The 11304-nt window shown below is 43.1% G+C and overlaps 1 protein-coding gene across 2 annotated transcripts in view; it reads left to right on the top strand.

Annotated features, from left to right (window-relative positions):
• The window catches only part of mapk1 (mitogen-activated protein kinase 1), a 21758-nt gene extending 11353 nt beyond the window's left edge, over positions 1-10405 (top strand). For both annotated transcript variants that reach the window (XM_027023161.2, XM_027023162.2), the window contains exons 2-9: positions 2357-2539; positions 3759-3948; positions 4195-4311; positions 5101-5215; positions 6562-6693; positions 6961-7070; positions 7289-7415; positions 7621-10405. In XM_027023161.2, the coding sequence (XP_026878962.1) occupies positions 2357-2539; positions 3759-3948; positions 4195-4311; positions 5101-5215; positions 6562-6693; positions 6961-7070; positions 7289-7405 (964 nt within the window). In that variant the 3' untranslated portion in view covers positions 7406-7415; positions 7621-10405. The remainder of the gene's footprint in view (positions 1-2356; positions 2540-3758; positions 3949-4194; positions 4312-5100; positions 5216-6561; positions 6694-6960; positions 7071-7288; positions 7416-7620) is intronic.
• Positions 10406-11304: the final 899 nt, after the last annotated feature.

Genomic DNA, 11304 nt, shown 5'->3' with positions numbered 1-11304 from the left:
TTGAAATTAAACTCTTGGGCAGGTCAAAAGAGCGAACATTGTAGTAATCAAGTGTGGTTGACACAAGCATACACATGGATGGAGGTAACGTTACTATGGATGGATTACAGCTGCATGTTGTCTGTATACCGATGGAAGCACCCAATGCAAAGATTAGGCCTACGTAGTAGAGAATCGAGCACTGCAAAATAATGCCTGATGCTTTGAAGTAAGAAATGTGAGGTTTTAGAAACTTGGCTTATAATTGGTTTACGGACTGGCCGAGATTTAATTTCTTCAACACGATCCTAGACAGCTGTTTCCAGCCTATGCAGGTAATGTCCATGCTGTAGTGACTGAAGACATCTGCTGGTAAGCTGAACATGTATTTTAAAAACTCAGTAGGTAAAGGGTCAAGGGGCAGCTATGTGATTTTAAATGTAAAATAACAGTGCTAAGTGTTTAATGAAGCAGAAGTTTTTTGAACAATGTAATGAGTCTGTGACGATGGAAATGGAGCATCTGGGATTGGTCAGGATGTCGTAGTACATGATAACAAATGTGCTAAAATAACTGCCCATTGTGATATCAGAATCTAGGATGTCAGTATTGAGATATCGATTGACAAGGGATATATTGTACGGCCCTCATCTGTAGCAAAACAGAACAATAAAAAAACGCCAAGCACCATCTTGTGCTTGTGTTCTCTGGAGCTTTTGACCAATCACATCAATCAATAATTTTGGTAAAAATAACACACAAAAAAGAATCTGTAAAAATAATACACAATAATTTCGGTAAAAATAGGTCTATTTTTAGACATCTCTCACATTTTTAGTAATCACCCGAGGCATATCACAGTATAACCATTTTCTTCATATCACACAACCTGGGTACAGAGTCACATTTTTTATAGAAGACAGAGTAGATAATAATTGTATTATCTGTTTAAGGAAGCATGGTGTGTAAACTGGGTGAAGTCTCCCGCGTCAAGGGTGTGGCCATGTTTTGAGTAATGTCGCGCACACTGTATAAACGTCTAGTAATTCTGTAGCCTTGTAAAATCAATAGTCATAGGATGTGTGCATATATCCATATGAATAACAGCTGAAATCCTTGGAAGGCATTCCCTCCTAGACACCTCTCATGGGCCAGTTAAGGGACAGAGAAGCACGTAAACAGACTGATAACTACTGAGGTGCATTGTGTAGTATTCAAATGTGTAAAATTCCTGTGTGTTATGGTAGTAAAATGAGAGATTTTTCTACCGAAAACAAAGATCTGGCTCTTTTGGACTTGCGTGTTATGAGCCATAAAGCCATCGCATGTATCGCGAGCTGTTTATTACAGTTTAGTCACTCACATGCAAACCAAGAATGCAATCAGTAGTACATGATGAACGTTGCCTTTTTTAAACATGAAACTAAATGTGATTTGTAATGGCAGCATGATGTAATACAGCGAGGAGGGAAGATGCTTCAGGTGTCTCGTCAGAAGGTCATGCGACTCTTCTGACCTCATAACCTGTAGTGAATATGCATTATTTATTTACTTTACTTTATTTGCCATCATCTGGAGGTGACGTATTCTTATGAAGTGCCTGGTTGCGTTTGGCCCCAAACACTGTTGGCTGGTAACATCACAGCTTTGGTGAACAAACTTTAAGAAAGTTCAGCGACAGCCAAAAAGTTGCACAAGCGGTTTGCTGTTGAAGGAGACTTTGAGATTGTGGTTTGAGTAAACAGGTTGCTGAGCGCATTGCCTGACTCTCAGACAACATCGCTGGTCCGTCGCCGGGGCATGAGTGGGGGGGCGGTTCTGAGAGGGTGAGGGGCAGGAGGGAGGGGCAGAAAAGAGAAGGGGGGGGGTTAAAGAGAAGCAGGAACTGAAGGTTGGCTGCGACTGGGTGTATACGTACTTCTGTTCTAGTTTACTAGAACAGAATCGCCATGGCAACCCAGACCAGTCTTTTGACTGAGAGAGACGGAGAAAGGCAGGCAGTGAGGCCTGTTGTGCGGCCCCCCCCGACTGAGCGCTACCCACCATAGTCTTCTCCTTCACCCGTGGCCCATGCTGTCGGAGCAGCCGGCAACGGCCGCTTGCTTACTTAACTCTGGATTTTCAGTTTCGACCTGTCCAGAGTTCCCCAGTTTCCTGTTCTGCCCTCCCGCCTGTTGTTGAGAAGTTTACAATGCGAACACCGATTGCCAGGTGTTATAAGCCATATTTAATTATCTTTAATCCTTCACACCGGAATTCAACCCATTAGTAAATAAACCTGTTCAGGTTGTAAATAACAATGTTGTCCTCCTACTCTGTAAAACACAGATTCCCTGCATAACCAGGATGCACTGCATGTGTTCTCTGCTCTTCTCAGTTCGGCGTACGACCGGGACAACAAAGTGCGAGTAGCCATCAAGAAGATCAGCCCGTTTGAGCACCAGACCTACTGCCAGCGCACACTCCGCGAGATCAAGATCCTTCTCCGCTTCAAACATGAGAACATCATTGGCATCAACGACATCATCCGCACCCCATCCATCGACCAGATGAAAGACGTGTATCCTTCCCGTGTGCCGACTGGGCTCCGCTAAGGACGTCTGCGCGCATTCTCACACACGCACGCACACGCACAGACTTGTCTCCTGGTTTTTGGCTGGTTGTGCCTTTCAAGTTTGATTAAACCACATCGGTCTCTAATATCAGTGAGTGCGCCACTGCAGACACTGGATTCAATGCTTTACTCCACCCCCCCCCGATTTACATTCCTCTGTCAATCAAAGGAAGCCAGAGCTATCGGCCTGCGGCCGTCCTCTGCCATTTTGACCGGCCTCCGTAACGCACTTCTGGCATTTTTTGTTTTCCTCTTCTCCGCAGTGTATTGGCTGTGTAGGCAGCGCACGCCATAGTAAAGAGTTAATTTTAGCGCAGAAGCTGCTGACAGCGTGGAGGGTCTTCTGGGGAAGAGCGTGTGCCTTTGCTGTTCCCTGCCTTCTGTGTGTTGAGTTTCGTGTTCAGGATGTTGCAGCTCGGGCAGACAGTGCCAGACCCTCCCCCTGCTCCTCTGGGGGGGTGAAGCATGCCTGCTGAATGTGGGCGGGCAGCTGAAAAGGGTTGGATCGCGCATCGTTGCATGCCGTTAAAGTGGCTTGAAAGCACATTCTTGACCATGCCGGGTGGGCAGTGTTCTCTCTCTCTCTCTCTCTGACTTTTTTTCTTTTTCTTTTTATTTATTTATTTCTCCATCATCTAGAATTTGATCAAAACCTTAGTTTTGACGCGTTTTCATAACTCATGATGTTGGCTAACTAGTTTGATCAGATATAATTCCCTTGCAAACAGCAGTGCTAAAAACCAAACCTAAGAAAAGAATGCAACAGCTTTTGTTTTAAAATGGTGAAAGAAAGTACAGGTTGAAACTTTATTTTTTAAACGGTTAACTAAATCAAGACATAATGAGCCATCATCTAATCAGCTCCTTGTTACTATGAGTCCTTATTTTACATCACTGGTTATTGTTTGCAGACTCTAATCAGTCCAAAACTCTAGTTTTTATGAAACACAGAGCTCTTTCAGTTCTGAATGTACTGCCAACACCTGAGAGATGCTCCAAAAATCATATTTTTACATAATTAATCATGGTAACTGTAACGCATCAAATGGCCTAGTCCTGTTCCTGCCTGCCTGCCTGCCTGTCCAGAAGCAGAAACAGATTTACACCAGAATCTACTGTAAAAGCGAACGCAACATGGCCTTGCCTTGACTTGACTGCGCTGTAGATACATCGTACAGGACCTGATGGAGACCGACCTGTATAAGCTGCTGAAGACGCAGCACCTGAGCAACGACCACATCTGCTACTTCCTGTATCAGATCCTGCGCGGGCTGAAGTACATCCACTCAGCCAACGTCCTGCACAGAGATTTGAAGCCCTCCAACCTGCTGCTCAACACCACTTGCGACCTAAAGGTAAAAAGGACACGCATATGTGCGCACGCGTCTACATTCCTGGACAGTGCTCAGCTTTCTCACTCCTTAACCTTTATTTCTCATCAACCTGAGATGATCTGAGCCACCTGCAAATGATTTATGTGGTTTAACTGATAGCCCAGTGCTCTTTATTGATCTGCCTTGCACCATTTTGAAATACGATATGCGGAAGTACTGGCACTGCCCAGGACTTCATATTCCATGGCCCTACACTTTTGTTTGCAGATCTGTGATTTTGGGCTCGCCCGTGTAGCTGACCCAGACCACGACCACACTGGGTTCCTCACAGAGTATGTAGCCACACGCTGGTACCGCGCACCGGAGATCATGCTCAACTCAAAGGCAAGATGCATTATTGGGGAAGATGATATCAAGAAATCTTGGTTTTGAATACATTGTTTTTAACATGGTAAATTTCCTCCTTCGTCCAGATGGAAAAACCTTTTATAACAAATTCTGAAAGGTTTGTGAGACATGAATTTTCCTAGAGGTCTCTGCACGCAGTAGAACAAGCAGAGGTCACTCCTTGGCACTTGGTTTGTGAGCTTAACAGCAAAGTTTAAATGGGTCGTCCAGGTGGTCCAGGACCAGAACTGCAGGAACATGGCCACCACCAGTTGTGTACATGCAAGTTTGGTCATCCACTGATCAGATGAAGCTGTGACTTGGGAAAGGGTTGCTTTTCTTCACCGCTTGACACGCGCCACAATCCAAAGCGCACGCAGACCAAAACCTGAAAGATTGGCACAGTAACTGGAAATCAGTTTCTTGAAAGTTATCTTTCAAATTTGTTTAAATCCCAGAGAGAGAACTTGGCAGGCCTAGATAGAGCTGTGAAGTACACACTGATCTCAGGTCTGTCAAATCGGGTCTTGTCTTAAACTTTTTCCATGAATAAGTGTGAAGGATGCGAGATGGATGCCAAAGATGTTATTTGAAGTTGGTGCAACATTGAATGCTTGGACTCAAATTCTGAAGCATTTAGGTTTGTGTGGAATTATGTAGAAGTATGTGGGGATTGTTTGTTTATTATTGTCCCAAAAACCTCTTTATATCTCTTTTACAAATGTGAGGTAAAGAACATCTACATTCACTACTGTGGCTTTTGAAAGACATCCTTTTCTCTTGCAGGGTTATACCAAGTCCATTGACATCTGGTCAGTTGGCTGCATTTTGGCAGAGATGTTATCAAACAGACCCATCTTTCCTGGGAAACACTACCTGGACCAACTCAATCACATTTTAGGTGGGTAGTTCTGACTTGGAAAGAATTAAATGGATTTGTAATGGTTAAATAGTAAGCTTGCAACCCAGTTTTCAATTGAAAGTATTTAGGATATAAGGAAATGACTGTATCCAGTCTTGAACCCAGGTCCTGCAAGCATAAACATGTGCTCTGACCACTGGACCAAACAGCCAGCTTGTTGCTACAGCAGCTAGAACTCCCATTTTACCTTCCTGAGTGACTGTGTCTGACACAGGCCATAATATTGTTGTAATGGGTTTCACGAAATGACGTTCTTTATTATGTTAATGACTAAGTCTGTTTATCCTCGGGTGAAACCGTGTAGTTCCAACCACATTGTCTTTGCTTGTTCAGTTGAATAATTACCGCAAGGAAGCAAGGAATACAATATCGCCGTAAAGCCGAGAATTTCTGCCTTGGGCCTGAAACGAGAGGCCTCTTGGTGTGACTGGCACATGAAGTGGTAAATCAGCATCCGATAGTTATCAGCTGAAAAGCGCTGAGTCATCAGGCAGCTCACCTGCTCCTCCCCTCTTCCTTCTGGTTCATCAGCATGTCACTGTGCGCTTTCCTGCCCGAGATGCTGCTCATGGCATGTAGGCCAGACCCCCTGTGTGGGGCACCTGACCTGTACAGCTTGGCTTTTCAACTGCACATGTGCCAATTACACCTACAAGGGCACCTGGAGTGTGTTGTTACTGTACGTGCATGCAAGCACGGGTGTGCTTGTATTTCTCTCTCTCTCTCTGTCTCTGTCTGCTTAGCTTATGTTGAGTGATGGTATTTTTTCAGTACAAAAGGGCTCGATCAGCCTGACCCTAGCACCATCTAATGTACTTGATGATTGGTTCACACAGAGCCACGATGCAGGCCATGACTGTAAGAAGCAGATGTTTCCGTGTTGATAATCACCCCCGTAGTCTTATTTGGCTTGAGTGTGAGATGGCCCATTGTAGTGCCATCACTCTAATGACCCTTTCTGAAGGAGAAGAAAAAAACATGTGTGTGAATTTGTCTGCAGTGCTTATGGCAAGCACATTGCGAAGGGTGGAGCTCTCTTAGTTATGCAAGCGCAGGAAACAGAAAGGAGAAGCACTTGCTAATTTTATGTCACATGATGCAATAATGGTACATGTCGACCCTTCCCTGTTTCGTTCCTTCTTTGACTATTCCTTGCTTATTTGTAATTTTCACTAGCAAGTCGGGGCGGTGGTAGATCAGTGGTTAAGGTAAGGTAATCAGAAGGTTGCCAGTTCAAACCACACCACTGGCAAGTTGCCACTGTTGGGCCCCTGAGCCAGGCCATTAACCCTCAAATGCTCAAGGTGTTTCTCTCTCTCTCTCAGGTATCCTTGGCTCTCCCTCTCAGGAAGACCTAAACTGCATCATTAACATCAAAGCCAGGAACTACCTGCTGTCCCTACCACTGCGCTGCAAAGTGCCCTGGAACCGCCTCTTCCCCAATGCTGACCCTAAAGGTCAGAGGTCGCCTCCCTCATATTGGGACAAGCTGTCCCTTTTTTTTTTTTCTTATCACTAAAAAATTATAACTATTTATTTCTTTTATTTTTTAGATTTATATAGTAGAACAGGGTACAGTTTTTGTTCTGTTTTATGATTTGTTTTTTCAAATAGAATTCAGTGTTATTTCATGTAGCTTTCTTCTAACAAACGCTTGGATATTTCACGTTAATGCATTTTTCGCTCTTCACTAATACTCTTCCTCTGTGTGGTTCGGACTGTAGCCTTGGACCTGCTGGACAAGATGTTGACCTTTAACCCCCATAAGAGGATTGAAGTGGAGGAAGCCCTGGCTCACCCATACCTGGAGCAGTACTATGATCCCACTGATGAGGTGAGTCTAGACTGGGACCACACCTGCTCCTCTGGGGTAGAATGCTGTTGGCCTGCAGAAGCAGCCTGGAGACGTGGATCCTCTTAACTTGTCTTAGCGTGCCACAGCACTAATCACGTCTGTCAGGAGTCATCAGCGTCTTTAGCCTGTTGGTCTTGGTTTTGAGAATGAGTGCATCATCTAAAGGCGGTTTGGGGGGTGTGGTGTTTGTTGACCAGCCTGTTGCAGAAGCTCCGTTCAAGTTCGATATGGAGCTGGATGACTTGCCCAAAGAGACTTTGAAGGAGCTCATCTTTGAAGAAACGGCACGCTTCCAACCAGGCTACAGACCATAACCTTCTGCAGGTACAGCACACCTACTGCAGGTGCAGTACACCTATTGGAGTTAAGGGACACTGATTCCAGGTACAACACACCTAGTACAGTTCAAGTAAATAGAAGAATCATGTTACCAAACTGCCCCTTAACTTTTACAGCACTTTTTTTGTGGTGTGGGTAACTTTAATAAATGAATTACAGTAATGAAAGCATTTATAATGTGTCTTTGTAGGTGTTGCGCTGGATTTGATTGTGCTGGCACTTCTGTCCTCTCAGTCATCATCATCATCATCGTCCATTTCTACTTGCTGAACCCAAGACAAAAACTACAGTCACCAGAATCCTTGTTTCTTCGATCCAAAACAACCACCTCTGTGTGTGCCTCCTTTCTGCGGCTTGGCCAGGTGCTTGTGGAGTTGGCGCTCACAATGAGCTCTCCCTGCTGGTCATGCTTTTGTCTTAAGCTTTAGTAACAGTCTGTGACGGTGTAAACGCTCTCCTCCTCCTATTCTAGCTTCTTGTTAGTCGTACTCTTACAAATCTGCCTTTTTCTGTCAAGCGTCTGTAAAGCCATTTTCTGAGTGCCCCTGAGGCTCAGGCCTCTGCTGCTGTCCCACGTATGCAGTGGACACACGTTTATCCACAGGGTGCGACTCTCGATCCGCCACGGTGCCACTCACAGGCTTTTAATGAACTTTTCCACGTTCCTCTTGAATACTTAAATACTAAAATACCTTTCCCCCTACTCCAATCAATTAGTCTTGTGTTTAGCGTAATGTAACAGGTTCCTGCATGATGCATGGTTCTAGCTGTCTCCAGGCTATGGAAAGATAACAGGTACAGCAGTGACTAGCATTGAGTTCTCAGAAGGATTAAATTAGTACGTTAGTCTCCCAAACCCCTCGATCATGTTCTAGATTGGTGTCCAGTTGAAAACAAATTTCTTGAGCTCAAGCGCCAAAGAAATGACTCCTCTTGAGGTCATTTTGACACCGTGGACAAATGTGTACTATATTTGTCCATATTGTTGGTAGAAGCTGGCCCATGCGGCGGGGTTGAGGCAGGGCATTACCTTAGCTGGTGTTGGTCAGGGAGGGGTGGGTTTACCAGTGGATGTGAGCTCTGAGTTGAGCGTTTCTGGTGGGGGGGGAGCAGATGGGAGAGGGTATAGAATTTTCTGAGGGTAATGTGTGGCTATCTCTCGCCACAAAACATTATTACTGAAACACTTAATGACCTAAAAAATCCAGTGCCTCCTCATCTGTGCTCTCCTTTTCTTTTCTGGTATATTTCACACTCTTGCTTTCCCTTCTTCCAAACTCTTCCCTGTCCCTCCTGCCTTTTGTCAATAAGACTGTCCTTGCATGACTGTTAAAGCTTTCTATACAAAGAAAAGGAAGTGCCACACTTATGGGAATTCCGCAAAGGAACTCTCAGGTTTTTGTTATATCCTACTTTACATGGTCCTACATTTCCTATGTAGTGTTGCTTTTCTTCTTTTTTTGCTATGATTTATTTCTGTTTTCAGTCCACTTGTATATTTTGGGTGTGCGTTTTTCCATGCTAGGTTCTTTTTACTCACACAGCAAGCTATTTTGGCGATTAGATTTCTATGAGAGAAACTCAGCCCTAAGAATCATGATGTCGGTTTCGATTTTAGAAGAGCAAAGCTTGAGACTGGCAGCCTCTAGCCATGTAGGCATTCACTCCAGAAAAACATGCCCCTCCTATTTTACTAAACGCCAAACAGAGCTTTGCTTTCCTACCTGCTGTGGGCGAATCGCATGCTTGTGCCTAGAGACGGCAACAAACAGTTGAGGTCTAAATAGGCTTTGGCTGTAAACGGAACAACATGCAAATAAAGAGTAAAATAGCACTTAACTATTGCAAAATGGAGGATGAGAATCTGGCAGATTGCAGCAGAAGATTAGATACAGTGGAAGTGATGGGGAAGAAATGATGCTCGAGTTTCTCAGGCTTCAGCTAAGCACTCCTCCCTTGACATGCTCAGTGGTTCACTGGCCTTTTACTGCTGTTGCCTAATCATGTAATACATGTGTGATTCCAGCATGGTGCCATCCTGTGATGGTTCAGCAGTGTCTGGTACTTTAGAGGATGTTGGGCATTTGAGCAGAGAATGGGCCATTTTGTTTTTTGGTTGGGTTTTTTTTTTTTTGTGTTGTTTTGTTTCTTCTTTTTCTGGGAAAAATAAATAAATAAAACAGCAAATCCCTGTAAATTAGCTTCAGCCAAGTCTGTGTTCAGCCTGTCTGATCTGTGTGCCTTTACTCATGAATAAACGGTTTAATGTGCAGCTTTGTTTTGTTGGGGATCAGTTGTGATATTTGCGGTATATTCTTAAATACTTATATATTTAAAAAAAGTACAATAAAAACAACAAAAATATATCTTAACTGTTTATGTAATTTTAAGTGCTCTTTGCCACAGCTTTGTTTTTTGTAATTGTGGTTCAATTAAGGAAGGTTTAAATTTAAAAAAAAAAAAAAAAAAAAAAAAAAAGTTTTTAATTTCAGCCTCTCGAGTTAACCCTGCCTGTTTTGCCTTCTTGAGTTTTGGGTTTTTTAGTGCACAACTTTTTTTTTTTTTTTTTTTTTTTTTTTTTCTTCCCTTTTTTTTATGTAAAATGAAATGTCAGAATTCTGGTGGTTATTAATCTTGTTAATGAAATGTTTCCATGTATTAAACTCCTCTGTAAGTAATATTCTAATCAATGCGAACATTTTTGTTGTGAATTTTGCTTACAGGTTTAACAACCCCACCCACCCCCGTCACTTGTGGGTTTTTTGGGTTTTTTTTTTTAAAGGGGAGGGGGTTTATCATTTGGGGAAAATATTATAATTGAATATTAAAGCATTTGAAATCTATGTTGCACCTTGAAGACGTAGTAATTATTTCAGAGGTTGGTCTTTGCTGCTGATGGACAGCTCTATATATAATTACTTTTGCATCTGCCAAATCATATAACCTAGACGCACCAGAATAAACACTGTATCCTACTTTGCCTCTTGTCAGTTAATGTCGACCCCCCCCCCCCCATGTCTGGACTGACTACAATGAATTACTTACGGGTAGCATTGATTTTGACCTAGTGATTTGTAGGGACCGTCTGTTGTTAGAGAAGAAGACGTGTTAAGGAAGGACAATAAGAAAGCAAGATGTCCTCATAAAATCTACCTGAACTAATTTTTTGTTAAGGCTGTGGCTCCATGAACTCTGTTGCCATAGTATTCTGTTGTCCTTAACGATTGGACGCAACAGTGGCGAGCGAGAGGATTGGGCTCCGAGAGGCAAGGACCTTTCAGGTTCGTTAAATAACGCTCAGCGTTTGACCATGAGGCTGGAAATACAAACGCTTACCCTAAATATTCAAAATAAAAATCTGACAAACTGACGAAGGGCAATATGCAAGTACACTTCCTGTTTATAAAAGCCATATAACAAGGTAATATGTAGTAGGCCTAAATACGTTCCGGTAGGTTCTCTGGTTTAGCAGAGCACCATTGTTAATACTATTTTCAATATGTATTCGCTACAAAAATCACTAAGTAGGCCTAATGTCCGAAAAGAGTTATTTGTTGAAAAGCGGAATCCATACCGGGGAACAAATGTAACCACTCAAACAAAATAATTGTTAAAATCAGCATACTGAGTTAAGACTGAACTGAGCACTTAAGTATATGGGTCAATAGTCGCAGAAGGGTCCAGTAACTAGAAAGGGTTCAAAACACGCCATGGCAGCGATGAAATTGTTCTAGAACCAAAAGGCCATTGACGCGGAGGACGTATTACGCCACGTTTAGAAGAAATTCTCACACACCGACAATTGCACATAAGGAATACCGCGAAGATTAATATACACATATTTGTATCTTTCTCCAATAGAAAGATTTTTGCT

Source organism: Electrophorus electricus, chromosome 9 (assembly GCF_013358815.1).
Source record: "Electrophorus electricus isolate fEleEle1 chromosome 9, fEleEle1.pri, whole genome shotgun sequence".
NCBI lineage: Eukaryota > Metazoa > Chordata > Actinopteri > Gymnotiformes > Gymnotidae > Electrophorus > Electrophorus electricus.
This window is presented reverse-complemented; position numbering and strand designations above follow the sequence as displayed.